Source organism: Phoenix dactylifera, chromosome 1 (assembly GCF_051530095.1).
Source record: "Phoenix dactylifera cultivar Ajwa chromosome 1, Ajwa_hap1_PhDact_Kaust_v1.1, whole genome shotgun sequence".
Lineage (NCBI taxonomy): Eukaryota > Viridiplantae > Streptophyta > Magnoliopsida > Arecales > Arecaceae > Phoenix > Phoenix dactylifera.
Window position 1 is genome coordinate 68074680 of NC_143190.1, and position 19251 is coordinate 68093930.

General features: G+C 37.4%; 2 protein-coding genes across 11 annotated transcripts in view; one reads left to right on the plus strand and one right to left on the minus strand.

The window, feature by feature from the left end:
- The window catches only part of LOC103721046 (tRNA N(3)-methylcytidine methyltransferase trm141), a 15860-nt gene extending 8891 nt beyond the window's left edge, over nucleotides 1-6969 (minus strand). For 3 of the 8 annotated variants that reach the window (XR_016398173.1, XR_016398172.1, XR_016398171.1), the window contains exons 1-6: nucleotides 6688-6969; nucleotides 6551-6601; nucleotides 6411-6461; nucleotides 2579-2683; nucleotides 1494-1601; nucleotides 83-154 (exon numbers count right to left, since the gene is read on the minus strand). Coding sequence is in view for 2 of the 8 variants with exons in the window: in XM_089926880.1 (XP_089783006.1) it covers nucleotides 83-154; nucleotides 1494-1601; nucleotides 2579-2683; nucleotides 6411-6461; nucleotides 6551-6601; nucleotides 6688-6900 (600 nt within the window). In the remaining 6 variants the exon portion in view is untranslated. Of the gene's footprint in view, nucleotides 1-82; nucleotides 855-1493; nucleotides 1602-2578; nucleotides 2684-6410; nucleotides 6462-6550; nucleotides 6602-6687 lie in introns of all 8 variants that reach the window. The other 5 variants (XR_016398175.1, XR_016398174.1, XR_016398176.1 and 2 more) reach the window with 5 other exon arrangements.
- A 295-nt stretch (nucleotides 6970-7264) lies between these two features.
- On the plus strand, nucleotides 7265-16741 carry LOC103721049 (conserved oligomeric Golgi complex subunit 8-like). Of its 3 annotated transcripts, none has more exons than XM_039122428.3 (12): nucleotides 7265-7539; nucleotides 7647-7799; nucleotides 8296-8444; nucleotides 10008-10085; nucleotides 10215-10308; nucleotides 10488-10562; nucleotides 11042-11338; nucleotides 11525-11592; nucleotides 11692-11746; nucleotides 12988-13126; nucleotides 15725-15909; nucleotides 16028-16741. In XM_039122428.3, exons 1-12 carry the CDS (start codon nucleotides 7399-7401, stop codon nucleotides 16316-16318), a joined length of 1725 nt encoding a protein of 574 aa, XP_038978356.2. In that variant the 5' UTR covers nucleotides 7265-7398; the 3' UTR covers nucleotides 16319-16741. The 3 variants fall into 3 exon arrangements, with proteins under 3 accessions (XP_038978356.2, XP_038978357.2, XP_088566826.2); XM_039122429.3 differs by having other exon boundaries at nucleotides 7303-7539; nucleotides 7627-7799; XM_088710700.2 differs by lacking the exon at nucleotides 11042-11338 and having other exon boundaries at nucleotides 7303-7539.
- Nucleotides 16742-19251: the final 2510 nt, after the last annotated feature.

The window sequence follows — 19251 nt, forward strand, 5'->3', positions numbered from 1 at the left end:
ATAATGAGAGCCACGAATTTGCCCTTATCCAAACTATTGAAAGATGAAAATGAATTATTGAAGCCTTGTGAGAGTATCTCACATTAAGAACATTTCTGACATTCTGCAATGCCAAAGACATCTTCATCGGAGACACTGCAGACAACATAAAAATCTGCTAATGCATCAGCTGAGCACCCACAGGATCATCACACCACATACACCCCCAATATAAAATAACAGGGGAAAAGAGCTATGCTAGCCTGGTACAGCTGAAGGACCCAAGAATTATGACAAGACATGGAACCATCACACCAAAAAGGAAATGGCATAACAACAAAAAAAAATAGAGTCCAGTTAACATGCCAAATTTGAGTGTACACATGCAAAATAATTATATTCTATACAAAATGTGAACACCAACATCACATACCACTTGAGTTGGCCTGCACTTGGCTAAATCTACCGCATGCTTGAGTTTGGATTAAGAACATCAAGCACTGTTTTTATGCAGGAAACCACCACTATTGGATTGAAAAGCTTCCTTTATTAATTTCAGTCCTACAAGCAATATCACCGGTCCTCTTTTAATGCTACATGACAATCTTGCAATGTTTGATAATTTTTATTATTAAGGCTCATATGACAATATGATAGTCAAACTACTAGTCAAGCCCCGTGACCCATAGTAATGCAACTCAAAACAAAACCACTTACTGAAGTGATATTGACCAAAAAGTTCTTGTGGAGATGTTTTGTCTGACTCTTTCTAGATGACTGACATAATCGCATGGGTGATAATTTTTCACATGCACCTAATTCTTTTCCCTTGTATTGTGTTTCAACATAATTAAAACCTACCAAGAAGCAGCAACCTGTAAACAACACATGTCAGATCTCTGCTAGAGTATTAGCACAAAACACTTTCTAATAGAAGCCTATATTTTAATAAATAAGCATGGACTGTGCTTTCTTGCTTTCAACCCACTTAAGAAAATAAATAGTATTCAAAACTAGAGTGACTTTTAAAGACCTGGACTGTAAGCTCGGCATAAATCATAGTTTAGAACTTTAGATCAATAAAAATAAAATAAAAATGCAATTAAAGTAAGTGCAAACATAAATCTCATGTTCAATTGTTGAGAATAAACCCAAGATCGAAGTATGAGAAAGTCAATGTTAGCTGGCTGTTGATTACTGCGGCACTAATGTACTGCCAATTCGACCCACTGTTGGAGAGCTCATTGACCTAAACTTCAAAACTAAGTGCATAAAGCATCAGAATTCACAAATCTAGAGATCCCAGCAACAGAAATTAGCATCTCAATATAATCATTTCATAGAAATTAGCATCTTAATTTTGGAAATCAGAATTCACATGCTCAATAGGAACGAATCAACAAAACACAGACCACATAACGAGAGATGATACAGGCAGCAACATTAATTTGAAAAAAGGATTCTGAACTGGGAACTTCTCCTCTAGTATCCAACAAAATGAGATTAATAAATACCATGGTAATGACATCAACCGATCCTGGCATAATCATCTTGCAAAGATCATCAGTTATGACATCACAAACAAAAGCATTCACCCGATCCAACTTAAAAGCTCCATGTTCCTGTCAATTTATAAACCACAAGATTCTAACAGGAATCAGGCCATTTTGTCATCAAAAGATACGCTAACTCTTATCTACCAGATGTATTCTCAATACTCAAGAACATATTACGCTATTTATCAGGAGAGAATGACATAAGAAAGTTTCTCAAACAGAAACTTACAAGAGTATATTTTTTGCTAAATCTTCTAAATTATTGCATATGGTATATTACTATTCATGACAAGATCATAATTTTGCAATACATTGCCCAAGTTTCTGCTTACGAGGAGAAAAGAAAATCTCAAAGTGTCACAAATTGTATGTTGCGTGATGGCATTCAGAAAATATGATAGCAACAATAAAATGATTACCGCAGATTTAATAGTTTCTAATTTTACCCTGATGCAGTACAAATGACTTGCCTTTGTAACTTATACAGCTCAGTAAAAACTTAATAATTTGCCATCAAAACAATATGACATGTATATGTGTTCAAGCAAGAAAGACTAAATCATAGGATGGTTAATGTCTTAAGGCCTCATCTTTACTTGAAAAATATATTGCACCCACACATGAACAGAAAAAAACAGAGCATACTATTGCAGAAGAAACGCAACTGCATCAAAGAATTGGCAAGAATCAAGAAGCATGATACATTTGTCACCCACAGACATCAACACATGCCTGTTACCTCGACAGACAATTTACATCATTCCAGTCATTCAGCAAAACAACTAATGGCTCATGCATTCAGGAGACATAAAAAAAGTAACGATCCACAGTGAGATTATCCACTCTTACCGGAACCTTTCACTGAAATAAAGATCTAGCAGATGGGCACATCCAAGTATAAGATAGTTACAGAAGAATAAAACATCAAAAATACAAAACGAAGGAAAAAAACCTAGACTACCAATTTAAGCTAATGAAAGGCTTATTCAACTGGGTTAAAAAGATGAAGAGTCTATATAGCTAGTATCACCAAAAGTACTTACCTTGACAAGTTCAATTGCAAGAGGTGAGAAATCACAAGCATGAACAAAGACATCTGGAAATGCCACTAGAAGTGGGAAAACAGTGTTTCCAGCTCCACAACCAACCTGGACAGAGCAACCATCAACCTAACAAACCACACTTGAACAAGAAGCAAAAGTACCATATAAAAGCACTAAAAATTGGGGTTGTACCATGCAATTTCTCTATGCTTCCTTGGTATGTGGGAAGCTGATAAATGATATCCCTTTTTTAAATTATCTATCTCTAAATGCATATACAAGTGGTCAGAACGAAACCCTCAATAGGACCACAATACCCTTAATTAGCCGTTATATGACAATGCTCATATTAGTAAATCCTTAATGCTAGTTTTGACATGTTAAAGCATTAAAAACACATCAATGGATCCTACTTCAACCATTAATTCCAATTCAAGACCAAGTCCTGTTAGAAAAGTAATGAATAGATTGAAAACTAAATGAAATATAGCAATCAACTTAGAAAACTATTATTTCTTATAAATAATGCTAGGTAGTACTGTATTGGAAGGTGGGAAGTGAACTTCCAAAGAAGTCTTGAGTGAAAGAAAAAAAAAAGATGATGGTAGTTTGCTAGCATCCCTGCAACATACAAGTATATAAGCCCGGTATCTATCATCATCATCCCTTTTCTCATCATATACAACGATGGCTATAAAACACAAATCTGAAATGATCACACAATTAATTTAACAAAAGAAAAAGGAATCAAAGAACAGAATATAATATATATACTTTGAATTAGAATAAAAGAAAATAAACTAAAGAAGAGAAAATACAGAACTCAACTTATGAAAGTGAAGATACAGATCAGAAAATTAACAGAAAATAGAAACATAAAGGAGAGGGAAAAAAGAAAAAGATAAAAGTTAATTATTCAAAATGAAAAAATGTTGTGGGAAGCCACCTTGCCAACATGGCACCGGTATGGCATGTCATCACTTTGACCAACACAACACCTTAATTGCACAACCCCTTAATTGCACCAATCCCCTACCCCACATGGCATGAGGAACGTTATGTGGTCGAGTCAGCCCAAAATATTACTCCTTAAAAAAGGTACCTAATGCGTGAGGCTCCCACGACTGCAAGGTCTAAAGAGGGCCAGACGTACATAGCCTCACCCTCATGTGCGGAGAGGCTATTTCTATGTTTCAAACTCATGACGCTTGGGTTGCAATTGAGCAACCTTACTATTATGCAAAGGCTCACTTCTCTCATAGCATTACTCCTTCCAAAACTAAAATTTCAAACAAATAAAACAAAACCAAATACATAAAACCAGATAACCAACTAAACAAGAAAACTTAAAAAAAATAAACTAAAAACTAAATATTATAAAATATAGTGAAAACACAAGAAATTTGACTAACACAAAATACAAAACTAAATTTTAAAATGGAGAAGTTTTAGGTGCCATCCGTCATGCAAAGGAGTTTCCTAGACTAATATGGCATTGGCATGGCACATAATTATTTGACCCCTCATTAATAGCAAAAGCCTTTGCATAACACATCAATCCTCCAAACCATGTGGCACAAGGAGCTTCTCATGTAAATCAACAGTCCCCCATAGCATTCCTCTATCAAAAAAATAAAATGAAATTCCAAACAAAACAAAAAACAAAACCAGTTCACAAAACTAAATAACACAAAACAAACAAAAAGAATGACCAACTAGATATATTAAAAATTAATGATACAGATGAATAACAAATAAAAGAAGAAAAATATAAGATTGAATTGTGAAAAAAAAAAGAAGGGAAATAAACAGAAAATGAAACATAATTGAATAAAAATGCTAATACAAAGCCGAAATTTCAAATGAAAAATTTTATGGAATGCCATTATCATGCAAAATGTCCCTGAGCTGATATGGTTCTAACATGGCACATTGTTATTTGATTGACCCGTAATGAAATGCACCAGCCCCTTTCAGTCACAACAATCCACTCTCTACCACAAGACACAAGAATTTTTTTGTGATTTGGGACCAGCCCATAGCATGGCTCCGTCAAGAAGACAAATAAAATGAAATTTCAAACAAATATACAAGACGAGATGACAAAAAGTAGATGCAAAATAAAATAAAGTGAAACACTGAATATATATAAAAAATGATAATAAGAATAAAAAGGAAAAACAGCAAAGGATACAAACTGAATTTATGTGTAAAGATGGAAAATAAACAAAATATACAAAGAAAGTAAAATGAAAAAGGGATCGGAATATGCTATGAGGTGACACTCCATCACACAAGAAGTTTTCCCCTATGGCACTAGCATGGCACATCATTATTTGACCAACCTCTCTTGAATCACACCACCTGGTCCACTGGGTCTCACCAATCCCTCCACCATGAAGGATAAAGAACTTTTTGCATGACAAAGCTGCCACCCATATGACTCCTCCAAAATATAAACATATTTCAAACAAATATGTAAATGCAGATTATAAGTAAAAAAAACAAAATGCAGATTATAAAACTAAGTAACAAAAACAAAATGAACCAAATACCATCGAGATAAAACAAATAATAAAAAACAAAAAATAGACTAAAGAACAGAAAATAAAAAACCAAATTTGTCAAGTAAAAATAGAGGTAAGCAATGAACACAAAACAGAAATAAGATAGAATAAAAAAGAAATTATAGAACCAAATTTTTAAAAGAGAAATGCTATGGAGCACTGAACATATATGTCTTATATGTGCATTGCACAAGCTAGGCAGCTAATCATTTATAGTTATAAGATTGCAATCAGCAATTAAATCATCACTTCTTAATCATGCACCACACATGCTGAGTTCAAATTTACAAAACCTAATCTTACAGAAATTTTTCACTTAAAAATCTAATATTTTTGGGATAGCATGTTTGCCGGTACAGTTTAACTCTATAAAATATGACATAATTAATAATTTTTATAACACATCTTTTTTTATTATTTTTAACATCTTTCCTTTTCTATATTTAAAAATATATGCATTAAATGTGTCTGTAAAGTAGTTAAAATTTATGATAATCTAAAGCAGAGTGCCAGTAGGTATCAAAAATATCACATCACAACTATATCTTGACACGTTAAATGAAAAAAGATAATTAATTAAAATAACCAGAAAAATCAAACTGCTAAAGCAAAACTATAGGATCTTGGATTTTCCAAAAACCAAATGCTTCAAAGTAAAAAAAGAACGCAATATCAGTAACTGCTAAAGAAAGTAAAGGTATGCTACAACCTTCAGTTCTAATAAACAGATCACTTTTAACCATAAAAAAACAACATGAAGGACAGATCAAGATGATGTAGAAAATGGCTGATATTTAAAGAAGCTTATGCAAGAGAACATACAATCACAAACATCTGACAGTACATAGCACATATTTACATCCATCACTTATTGACATGTTATAATAAATAAAAAGGCCAATTACATAAAATAACCAGAAAAATCAAATTATTAAAGCAAAACAATAAGAACTTGAATTTCCCAATAACCACATGTCAAATGCAATATAATTAACTGTTATAGAAGGTAAAGACATGCTAAAGCCTTGGGTTCTAATTAACAGATCAGTTTTGACAATAAATGAACAACATGAAGGATAGATCAAGATGATTGAGCAAATGGTTGATAATTTAAAATGCATATGCAAGAGAACATCCGATCAAATATTAGACTATCCCCAAACAAACGTCCGATGATACATAGCACAAAGTTTTGATGTAAAACATCCCTGAAACGAAATCAGACGCCCACAGTCCCGCAAGAATCTAAAATTCCATATACTTACCTCCAATACGACCTTGGGATGAGCAGAAGCCTGGCCCTTCTCGCCGGATGGCTGGATAAAACGAGAAAAATCCTAAAAATCTTGGAATCCAAGAATCTAAAATTACAAAGAGGGGGTGTCTACAAGTTGACTGCATTCACCAAGAAGCGGGGTCCCCAATCCTTCTCCAAATAGTGCCGATCTTTAAAGAACTACGCCCAAGAACCTTTGGATCAATCGAATCCGCAAGAATCATCGAGAAAGAAAGGAAAATAGAGAGAAAGACAGACAAACAGACCTTATCCTGGTGGTGTTTGTAGAAGGTATTCCAATACTTGATAGGGTTTCTCTCTTGCTTCTGGTACTTTGGATCTCCGGTCGTTCGAGGAGATGAAAGGCTTGAAGCGAAGCGGAGGACAGAGCGAGATCTACAGGTAGCGTCGCCGAGACGGAGAGGACATAGCAATCCCCGGCAGCAATGGCGGTGGAGGAGATGGAGAGCGGACGACATCCAGGGTTCGGCCTCGGCACCTCCCCCCAACGTTCGCCTCTCCAACCGCGCGGTACCATATATATAGGCTTGCTGCCGGCTCCATCACCGCCTTAATCCGTGTTTCCGACTCCGCAATTTTATGTAATAATATCTGGTTTAATTAATAAGTGAATTACATCTTAACACAAAGTCGGCAACACTCGCCGACTAACTTAAACATCAAATTACTTAAAGAACCGGGCACGCGGTATAGTTCATGCATTGAGATTCGTGTCCCACCCCGGTGAGTGACTGAGTGTCAGGCTGCTAGCAGAGCGGGCCCGCAGAAGTCGCCGTTGGGAAGCCGTTTCTTTCTTTTATGCGGGCTGACCCACGCGCCGGTGCCATGACCATCTTTGATTTAGCGGGCAGCGGCACATCAGATCCGCAGCGTTCATTCGCTTTCTCTTCTCTCTTTCCGGGTCCAGCGAGAGCTCCCAGAGGGGTGGTAGATCTAAAGATCCCCAAGCCACTCCCATGGAGGTCGAGAAGAGGAACCCGGGAGCCGTGGAGGAGGAGGAGGCCATCATGGCCTCCGGTCTCCTTCCCCTCGCCGGCGCTTCTCAGCAACCTTACGTCTCCGAACTCCTCTCCTTCACCCTCGATCGCCTCCACAAGGTCCATTCTCTCTGCCTCTTCCTCCTTGCTCTCTCTCTCTCTCTCTCTCTCTCTCTCTCTGGCACACTCGATCTCAAACTACCCTAGATCTGGTCATGGATTCGCAGGAGCCGGAGCTCCTCCGTGTGGATGCCGAGCGAATTCGGAGGCAAATGCAAGAAGTGGCCGTCGGTAATTACCGGGGCTTCATCGCCGCGGCTGATTCCCTCTCCTTCATCCGGGGGCAGCTCACCGACTTCGACAAGCATCTCGAGTCCCTGGTACCTTTTAAAATTTCTGACCTCGTTAGCTTCTCATCCTCTTTCTATATTTTTCTATTCTTGATTCAAGAATTATACGAGTGCTTAAGCCTTTTCAAGAATTCAGATTATCTTGGAAGGGAAACTGCAAACTAAAAATGGAGTAACTTAACAAAATTGGGTTTTTCTTTATAGTATATAGATATAGACACCAAATTTCACCTCCCCGTAGAAGCCTGCATGAATTATGCTTAAATAGCAATCTAGTTAAACAACACTTCTTAAAACCTGTTATGAAATTATAAATTCAATTTTCTTAAACAAAACGTTATCAAAGTTTGATTCTCTATACTTAAAATAGCATTTACTGAAAAAAAGTTGACATGTTATTTGTGCCTACAAGTTTATGCTGTAATTATATACTTGTGTGATAATTACAAGAGATTGATGCTCCCAAGAGATTGTACCCCAAAGCACTTTTGATCAGATCTTGACAGTTATTTTCTACTTATCGCAGATAATGGAGATTCCAAATCTTACATCTGGTTGTACTGAATTTATTGAATCTGCACAGCAAATTTTGGAGGAGAGAAAGCTTAATCAGACATTACTTTCCAATCACAGTACTTTGCTTGACCTGCTTGAAATTCCACAGCTAATGGACACGTATATGCTTGACTCCTAAACTTCATTAAGCTCTTAAAATGCTAGATGAGGTCTCATTGCTCATAGTTTGAGTTGGCTTTGCAAATTCTCATGATTTTGCTTTCAATGACACCTAGGAATTATTATGGACTGTAAATTCAGCAAGTGCATTTTTTGCATCTTTCATTGTTTTCATTGTTGGATGCAACATATTGTTCCATTAAGGTGTTTTCTTCAGCATATGGGGATTTTTTAAGGAAAAAAATATTGTCATAGGATTTAAGGTTTTGGATCTTGCCTATGTTACTAATTTGTCAGTATTTTCTTTTTCTTAAGTTTTCTTTTTTTTTCCTATTTCTTTTTTATTTCATCAGAACGTTCTCTGAAATTTGACATTAATATAGAGGGACTGGTAATCCAATATAGCATTGGATTGTTATGCAATGACAAAGTGCATCCATTAACCAGAGGAGGCTAATTTGAAAACAAGTCTGGTTGTGATTGGTGAAATAGCTTTTATTCTTGTATTGCTCTCTAGAGTAAAAAAAGAGAAAATGTTGACTATTCTCCCTCCCAGTGTTGGAGATTTAAACTTATATGGCCAACCCAAGATAACTGGTTCAACGTTCTGCTGATTGCAGTTTATGAATTTTTCTTCATTCTTCTTTTTTCCAGTTCACCTGCTATTGAATCTTTTAATCCATGTTCATTGTTGTTTTGGAAGAAATATAGCTATATAAAGTTTGATAATGACGGCATTAGTTGATCATTGGTAGCCTTCTGAGTAAATTTAATTTGTTAAGTAAGAGATGGTACCTTGCATTAGAGACCAAGATAATACTTTTTTCTCTTTATTTTAAGTAAGCTAATGGTTTTATTTATTCTCATGTTATGCCATGATCTTAGTACCATGGTATGTTGAATCGGCCCGTACCGGACCAGTCCGGTTCCTGACCGGTACGGTATGGCGGTGAAAAATGGTTCCGAGCGGTACAAAGGCTTACTGGTGCGAACCGGCCTCAGTACAGATGTGAACCGAATACCGGTCCGCGCGCCCGCGCGCGTTGGGCACCGCGCGGGCATGCACTAGGCACTGCGCGGGCGCGCACTGAGCAGCAAACCGGTTCGGCACTGGTACGAACCGGTCCGAACTGGTACCAAACCGGTATCGTAGGCCACCGATGCACCTACCGGTACTGGTTCGGTGGACCTTACGCAGTACATACACTTCCATGATGCTTATCTGCATTTTCCATTCTCATGTGCAAAACACATGCATTAGGACCCGTAGGATTCTACCTTTGGTTGTTCCATTCTTTGTTTTAGTATTTAGGTGATTATTATTTTATCTCTCTTTTTTTCTTATTTTAGTTATGAGAAAAAATCTTGCTTGCAGAATGTATTTCTGGCAGATGATTTTCATCACCTGTTTACTGGGTCCATTTTGATTTGGATTACCACAATATATTGTTTATTTGGATTGTTTATTTTCATGTAATCAAGAATTGTTCCTTTTATTTGTCTTGTTGAATGTCGTTAGGAATTCTACTGAAAAAACCAATCCGGTCCAATTTTGCTTCACAGATGTATTAGGAATGGTAATTATGATGAGGCCCTTGATTTAGAAGCTTTTGTTCAAAAACTGTCAAATATGCATGCTGAGTAAGTCCTTTTGCTTATTGAGGCCTAGTGCCTACTTTTTGCATTTTTATAATTAAAACTGTTCCAACCAATATTCTCTTTAGCTATAGATGCCATGATAATAGCTAGCATTTGATACTTGGCATCAAGGTTACCTGTCATTCAGGCACTAGCTATAGGAGTCAGGAAGACAACGCAATCTCTACTTTCTCAGCTTCTTCAGAAACTTCGATCTAATATTCAGGTAACCTATATAGCATCTTGAAAGCTTTTGAGAGTTCCTCATGGATACTTGCAATAATAAGCTTGTCATCCTATATTCTACTTGAGATTAATGTTTTGAAGGCGTTACTTTGACTCCAAAAGCATTTCCTTTTTTTTTCAATGGATGCATATAGCTGAGCTTATCTTGATGGTGTGCAGCTGCCTGAGTGTCTACGTATTGTTGCACATTTGCGGCGTATGGGAGTATTCAGTGAATCTGAATTGCGTTTACAGGTGTGTTCAATGTTCAATCATATTCATTTTTTGGTTTATCATGTGTATTCAGTAATTCCTGCAAAAAAGGGAAAAGTTCCTTTCAAACTAGATTAGAGCTTATAGCTAGTTCAATTGTACTACTGTTTATGTTCAGCCACACTATTGAAAGTATGATGTCTTTTTAATGTTCTTGGCTTTCATGTATCATGGGTTTCTGATGATTTTCAGAGAGTCAGAGTGGCAATTATAGGAATTTCATTATCAGGCCTTAAAAGATGTAGACCCACAGTCTATAATAATTAACAATTTTTAATCTTCTGGCTGTAGTTAAATGATGGGAATAGTTGAATTTAGATTATGATGATAGCCTATCATCCACAATCACAGGTACCGATAAAAAACTGAAGTCACCATATACTATATGACAGAACTGATATGTTATTTTCTGCACATTTAATTGCCTTTCATCTGTTACTAAACATCTCTTATGTGGCCAGTTCTTAAGATGCAGAGAGGCGTGGCTTTCAGGCATTCTTGACGACTTGGACCGGAGGAATGTTTATGAATATTTGAAAGGAATGGTAAATTGCCACAGGATGAATCTGTTTGATGTTGTTAATCAATACAGAGCAATATTCAACAATGATAAATCTGGGAGCGAGGAGAATTATGATGGTGGACTTCTTTTTAGTTGGGCTATGCATCAAATTAAAAATCACCTTTGCACTCTGGAGGTTATGCTTCCCAAGATCACTGATGGTGGATCACTGTCAAATATACTTGATCAGTGCATGGTGAGAAGTTTTCTATACCTTTTAAACAGACCACCATTTTCCACACCGCCACAACTTCTGGACTGCATGAACACAGCCATTTGTACAATTGGACAACAGTGCCTCTAATTGCCAGACATGGAACTAGTTATCATTGCCTTTGCTGTAGGATTAGTGGTGATAGTCAAGTTGTTGTCTTCTTTGCAGTATTGTGCGATGGGTCTTGGCTTGGTTGGATTGGATTTTCGAGGCTTGCTTCCACTACTTTTTGAAGAGTAAATGAACATAGCCATTTTGCTCCCAACAATTTATTAGATCACTTTTAGCATTTTGTTAGTTTCATTTTAGAAGTGACATTCTTTCATCTTCTTCAGTGCAGTTGTTAACTTATTCTCAAAGAATATGAACATAGCAGTTGAAAATTTTCAGGTATGCTTGCAACTTTGAAATTTCATTCATGAAGTGCTGTATTATTCATTGATCATGGCTAATGGTTTTTTTATTTCTTTCCATCAACTAGCCAACTGGTGGACCTTATCCCTTCTCGTCCATTTACACAAATTCAAGACCTTATTATTATCAGGGTCTCCTTAGGTCTTTATTACCCATCCTTTTATCTTGGTTGGTCCTCCATTATTTTAGCACCTACTTGTGCAATTCCAGCAGTTTGTCTAACACATTTCAATCTCCAACCTTTCTGGCTTTGTGAATCAAAAACTGGATTCTATTCACCTTTTATATTCATATTGTGCCTATATTCTGTTTATTACCCAACATTTTAATCCAGACAAAACTATAGGCGCTCGTGGTAATATCATACGATTCTTTTTTGATTCTCAAAGGTATTCAATGATCCAATGACATTGCAGAAGCACCTGTATACTTCACCTATTATGTTGCAATTCTTTTAAACTCTTTTTTTTCTTCTCCTATGTTGTCTGCAACCCAATTAAATACAATTCACGATCTTCATTTTTTATTAGTATATCCAAATGTGTTCTCTATAGTTTACTTGTATCTGCACCCCTATCCCCATGTCTCTTTCCATAATTCCAATTTAGCACATCTTGCCGATCAAAATCACATCATCTATACTAAGTGTAATCTCATTTGTTACCAAAGCTAGGAAACATAAGTGTAAGGTTGAGCTCTTGTGGAGTCTGCCAAATAGAAGCTTACTTTAGCTATCCTAACCACTTTTAACAATAGTCTTGCTATTGCTCCATACTTATCCTTATCAATCTCAATATCTACATTATGTTTTTCATAGATTTATGTAAACAATCACTCTAGCTTGAGTGCCTCCCCCCTTAACCCACCCCTCGCCCACCTCCTTCCCTCCCCAACCTTTCCTTTCTCACCTTCCTAGCAGAATCAAGACAGGATTTTGAATATTACTATCATTTTTCTCGCATCTTCTATTCAAGTCAAAACTTGAGAGACTCTGAGCATCTTCTATTCAAGTCAACAACTTGGGTGACTCTGGGCATCTTCTATTCAAGTCAACAACTTGAGAGACTCTGAGCATGCAACTTCGATCTCCATTTTTCAATATTAAAGTCTTTTGTTAACAATTCTTTTAGTTCCTAGAACGGTCAGAATAATTCAAGACAATTTTTTTCTTTGCAATACTTGTTTCTTATTATAATTTTGACCTTTTCCTTTATTAGATTGTCCTAGATTCACATCGCTGGGTTCCCTTGCCATCTGTTGGCTTTGCAACCAATGGAGTGATTAATGAAAGCCATGATGATGTGACTCCACCTTCTGTTCTAATGGAGCATCCACCTATTGCTGTGTTTGTTAATGGTAAGTACTGATTTTCTACTTATGATTCTGCTTGGTCCAGAATTGATTCTGTTCTCTTGTTATATATCAGGCTTTATTCTAGTACTGAACAAATATAATGGTATCATGTAAATGGCATGCACTGGCACTGAAGCATCATGTATCTGAAGTAGTTTATAGGATAGATTCAGGAGGAAGTGCTCGGGTAATTCATTTTTCCTATTGGGTAACATATTGTTTTCTATAAAGACTATTTTCTAATAGACACTGTCAGTCAGTCCCAGTCTATGTCTAGATGAAGAAGGTGGCGTGTTGATGTTAGGTTGACAGCCAGTTGTATAAGGCATGTTAAAAATTATAATAAAGTGTTAGAATAAGCCCCCCAAATAGTTGGGATAAGGTATCATTATGGATTTGGTTATGTAAACTAAAAAAGTGACACATTTGAACATTTAGATCAAAATAAACTTTCCATCCAAACTCATCCTAATCTTGCATGCTAGACTTCTTAAACATAAATGGAGAATCTGAAATGTACACATTCATATCAGCTCTAACTCATAAAGTAAAATCAGAAAAGAATACATAGTATGGAGTCAAATCAGGTTGTCTAACTTACAAAGTAAAATCAGGTAAGAATGCATAGTACAGAGTCAAATCAGGTCTGTATGGTAGGTTGGGTTAAAAGTTGTAGCCTTTGATGGAGGAGCAGTTTGAAAGAATGGGTGGGCTCTACATTAAGGGAGAACATAGTAGTTACCATGGTGGTTGAAAGATAGACTGAACATGGTGCTGAGGTGATGGAGAGGCACGGCTGCACGGTTAGTATAATAATGGGGTAGACAATAAAGTTGTGGGCCTTGTGTCTCTAGCAGAAAGCCATCAAAGGGTAATGTTTAGTGTAGTAATGGGGTGGGACGGTTGCATCGCCAAGTCTTGGGTGTTTAGTTGATAATCAAATAAATTTTGCCTATAAATTTAATTGGGGGACAACAGAGGTATGGTGGCGAATAATAGAGGGATTTAGGTGCAGTAGGGATGGGTAATGAAATGACTGCCATGTAGGGTGTTTGGTGACAGCTAGATAGGCATTAGACATGTGTTAACAAATAAAGTAAATAATATTGACTTTCTCTTGATCATCGATTATTTTTATGTGAACATAATGGACATTTACACTAGATGGTTAAATGTTGCAAGCAATAGATATATATGGTGCTGTATTTAAGAATTAAAATCTTAGAGGTTTTATATAGTATCTGTAATTTTCTATATGTGAATTAAAGAAAAACCTCTTTTGTCAAATTTATAGTTTTCATATTCCATCCGTTACCAAGAACATATCAAATATTGACTATTTTTCTTCGATATTTCTGAAATTAGGAAAATCTGCTTTTCCTTCTATAATTAATCTAATTTTTGTTTGATCTATTCGAGTTATTCTTGATGGAGAACAAATTATATTAATTTAAATATAAAAACAGTCCACTTCATGTATGCACGCAATTGTGAGTTTCATCAACCTTCCGGCTTCAGCCACAAATGATGGCAGAATCATTCAAAAACCTCTGCTTTTTGAAAATTATGAATTGTAATCAAATTACGTACCCATGCACTTGTTCACTTGTGTAGGTTATAACAATGAGCTGATCTTATATTACTGTTATAGGAAAGCAGTTGCTTTTTGATTTCTCTCTATGTTGTCTTCTGGCAATTATTGTGAAACAAGATGCTATACTTTTATATTTCCTACCCAGAAATCACTCATACATGACTAACATAAGTGAGCATAATGTGTAAGCCTTAATTAGGACAAATGTCAAAAAATTGTTATTTGTGAAACTAATGTTAATCGCCTGATTACTTCAAATCCTAATTACTGTCTGTCTAAGCTTATATGCAAGGGAAATCTTATTCATCCATCTTGATGAGCCAATGTTGTACCAAATCAATTCATCTGCTCTGGAAGTGAATCCCCATTTCTTCACTTCTTCTAGGTGTAAACAAGAACATGCTGCACATTAAAAAAAAAAGTATTTTCTTGAGTTGACAATCAGCATGTCTGCTGCTACATGATATGGCGGAGGAGTTTCTTCTGATTTCGTCATCTGGTGGGGTGGATTAAGTTGCATATGTTAACCTTCTGGTCTGATCTGATTATAACTTTGGTCATTTTTTTCTGTAGGCTTTGTGATGTAGATAATGCTGCAATGGCCATATATATTACTATGCATTTAATAAAAACTAATGCTTTTAAACCAAGTGGATGTAATGATTAATGGTGCAAAAAGGGTGACAAAGTTTTCACAAAAATGTTTAACATGTCACTATCTGTAGTGAAAGTTCTTAATACAAAAGTAAATGTTGATGCAACGGTACTATTAGAGTTTCTTCCAAACAAAAAACTTGTCTGTAACTGGATGTGTATCAATCATTTATGAGCAGAGCATCTTGTGGTTTTCTTTGCCATGGGCAAAACTAGAAAAACTACATGAAATTGATCTGTAATTTTGTAGTTTATCTTGCATGTTTTCTATAATTTAAATTTGATCAGCATTTTTTGCTTTGATTTGGAGATTTCATTCCCCATTTTTTTTCCATTTATTTCGTCTTATGCAGGTATTTCAGCAGCTATGAATGAATTACGGCCTTGTGCCCCGTTGAGTCTAAAGCATGTTCTGGCTCAGGAGGTTGTCAAGGGACTACAGGCTGTTTCTGACTCTCTAGTTAGATATAATGCTATTCGGGTGCTCCGTGGGAATGAATCTACTCTTTTCCATTCACTCTGTCAAGCATTCATCGAGGTTACCTGACCTTTACATTGATTTTAATTTCTGATCTTTACATACTTTTTCCCAGCTCATGACTTGTTTCCCCTTTTCTTCCTTTTTTTTCTATATGGGGCGATGGGATTATATATAGGTTGCCTATCCTTATTGTGCAACTTGCTTCGGTCGCTGCTATCCTAATGGAGCAACCTTGATCATAGAATGTAGGAGTATGTTTGATGGCGTCAGCCAACTGTTGACGACCTCCCCTGTTAAAGCACTTAAAAACTCTGTAGATAATGCAGAAGTGAAGCAAACAACTGAAAATGGTGGTGCTTTGGTGGTTGAAAATGGAAGTCCAGCCGATGGGCAAGACTCTACTGTTGCTAATACAGATCAAAATGACACAGGGCCAGTGCAGGCAGAAACGCAAAGCAGTGTATAGTTGCTCCTGCTTGATCTGCTAATATCTGCATAGAGCTGTATGAGTTTTCGATCATGTTCTTCTGCCTGTGTTTCCCTTTGCATTGGATTTCTTCAAAGCGGATTGAGCTATACTGTCAGAGATTAATGTGGCTTTTTCGCTGAAGTCAGCATGATAGATATCGACAGGGTGAGTGCTATCTAGTCAGATCAGCATTATGATTCTGTCCTCAGAGTTTGATTATCAATGCAATGCTTCCACAGACTCGCCATCACATTAGTCATGGATTATACAGGCTTCTTTTTTGGTTATCAATTAGTTATTTATTCAGATATAATTGCTAGCTTTGTATGGCATACTCAAGCAGTGCATTGTGATCTTATTTGATAGCAATGTATAATTTCCGAATGACACATCAAATGAAATTCCAAGTGCATCATCAAAGAAGTTCTCTGTTGATTTTTTGATTATCGATCAAATGTCAAGAAAACAAGAATGTTCTTAGCATCTAATCATAGTGGGTGCTTTTGGTATATCTAGATCCAAAAGTATTAATGAAGGATGGAGGGTGGTCGATAAACTATAGAATCACAAGGAAACACTTTTGGATTCAATAGATGTTACTTTCAAAATTTGAGGGTGGATAAAATTCAGTACATCACGCCAATCTTTTCAGCTTCTTGTTGGGCCGTGAACCATGGTTTTCTAAGGACTGAAATTATAAAGACCCCGAACCATGTTGATAAGGGGGCGTCGGGTTTTCAGCCTTCAGTTACCACTGCGACTGGAGCCTGATCAGTCTTTCCTGATGGGCCTAATATTTGGTAATTTTTTCCGTTCAGGCGCTGATGCTATTATACCATGGGTGGGGTTATATCATATTTCGTTGGAAATTTTTAATTCTTTTTTTTTTGTTTTAGCCGGTGCTATGGTTGCTATGGAACTTAATTGCCAGTTTGCCACCCTGAACCTAAACCGCAAAGCTAGAATTGTGGTTCGAACGGTCTGGTGGAATCCCCCTCCACGTTGGCAATAACACGCGTCGTGTTATAGGCCCGGACAGCCTCCGGGTTGGCGGTAGGATAGGAAAGGGGTAGTTCTATATACACCCCCCCTATTGCTCAGGACACCCCCAAAAACCAAAAAAAAAAAAACCCAAACTAACCTTTAGTGTAATTACCATATTGCCCTTAAAATTTTCTCATACACCCCCCCTTCCTCCTCCTCCCTTTCGTTTTGAAAAGAAAAAAAAAAAAACACCCCTCAAACCCCCCTTAAACCCCTCCTCCCCCGTTCCCCTTCTCCCTCTCGTCGCCGGCATTCTCCCGATCTCCGACCACCTCGCCGGCTTCTCCCGGAACCACCTCGCCGGCTTCTTCCGAAATTTTTTTTTTAACGGTTCGTGCTCCGTTCGGCACTGGATCGCCGAATAAAAGGCTTCTGTTCGGCTGAACAGTGCCGAACAGAAGCCTTCTGTTCGGCAACCGTCAACCGAACAGATCTGTTCGGCTGCACAGTGTCGAACAGAAGGCTTCTGTCCGGCACTGTTCAGCCGAACAGAAGCCTTTTGTTCGGCGATCCAGTGCCGAACGGAGCACGAACCGTGAAAAAAAAAAATTTCGGAAGAAGCCGGCGAGGTGGTTCCGGGAGAAGCCGGCGAGGTGGTCGGAGATCGGAAGAATGCCGGCGACGAGAGGGAGAAGGGGGAACGGGGGGGTTTTGGGCGTTGGCGAGGTGTTTTGGAGGGGAAGAGCGGGGTGGGGGGGGTTTGGGGGGTGTAGAGAGCAATTTAGGTGAGGGGGTGGGGAGGGTGGGGGGTAATTTAGGAATTTTTAATTTTTTAGGGGTGTCCTTAGCAAATGGGGGGGTGTAGAGAGTATTTAATTTTTTTTTAATTTTTGGGGGGTGTCCTGAGCAATAGGGGGGGTGTATATAGAACCACCCATAGGAAAGGGATCCCCCTCCGTAGAGGAGGAGAAGCAAGGAGGTTCCCTTCCTTCGCTCATATCTTCTCATAGTTGGAAACACAAACTGTGCATATATGCTTCTGATAAGAAGTGATGCACAAACTTGGATGGATATTGTGAAAAAATAGTATCAAAAAGCTTGAAGTAACATGAAAGGCAGTCCTAAATGGAAATGTTTGTTAAGTGAGAATCTAACCCAAATAGGTGGGAGAATGCTTTGATAGTTATGGTTATTGTAATTACATGTTTATATAAACAATTGAATCGTGTTTATCCTCTTCACCATCATCTTATCTCGGTTTGGTTATTGTTGTAAACTGTTGTAGATAGATTTGCCATGGCTGAAACCACCTCCGAGTCAAACCGAGAGCAGAAGGAAGCTAAGGTGCAACGGCTGTTTATTCCTTTCAATATATTTTGTGCTTGCAAAGCGCAGAGAAGTAAGTTTTGTGATTAGCGATCATGACTCTAGACTTGTCGCAGTTAGAGGTCGGCGCACTTTCGACGAGTCTGTCATTGAAACAATGCTAAAAGCTATATGGAAAGGCATCACCTATGCGAGATTAGCTCTAGTGCGGATAGTATCTATCTTAAAAGTGACTCGGCTACGGTGATCGACTGGATTCAAGGCCAGCACAGTAAACACGACTGGCACCTGGTACTTTAGGACATCTGTAGGCTCTCACGAGGATTGGACTCCTTCCAAGTCACTCATGTTTATTAGGAGACGAACAGTGCTGCTGACTGGATTGCCTCCTATACTACGCATGGCTCGAGAAAGATCCTCTAGGAGAGTCACAAGTCTGTTTCTTTCCCTCCTCGTCAATTTCTTTTTCTAATCTTTCTAAGTGTACACATGCTCATTCAGCATAAGTTGTCATTGTATCAAAAATGAAAAAGGATTGTCTTTATCTCCAAAGAAACAAGGAAAAAAAAGAGCATCAAAAAAGAAAAAGCAAAAAAAAAAAAAATACAACAACAACAAAG

Excerpts from the sequence above, each read along its gene's own strand:
- LOC103721049 (XM_039122428.3), top strand. The coding sequence starts at position 7,399 with ATGGAGGTCGAGAAGAGGAACCCGGGAGCCGTGGAGGAGGAGGAGGCC. Across the intron at positions 10,086-10,214 it reads CTGTCAAATATGCATGCTGA|GTTACCTGTCATTCAGGCAC; the intron begins GTAAGTCCTTTT and ends CTTGGCATCAAG. Across the intron at positions 11,593-11,691 it reads CTTCCACTACTTTTTGAAGA|TGCAGTTGTTAACTTATTCT; the intron begins GTAAATGAACAT and ends CATCTTCTTCAG.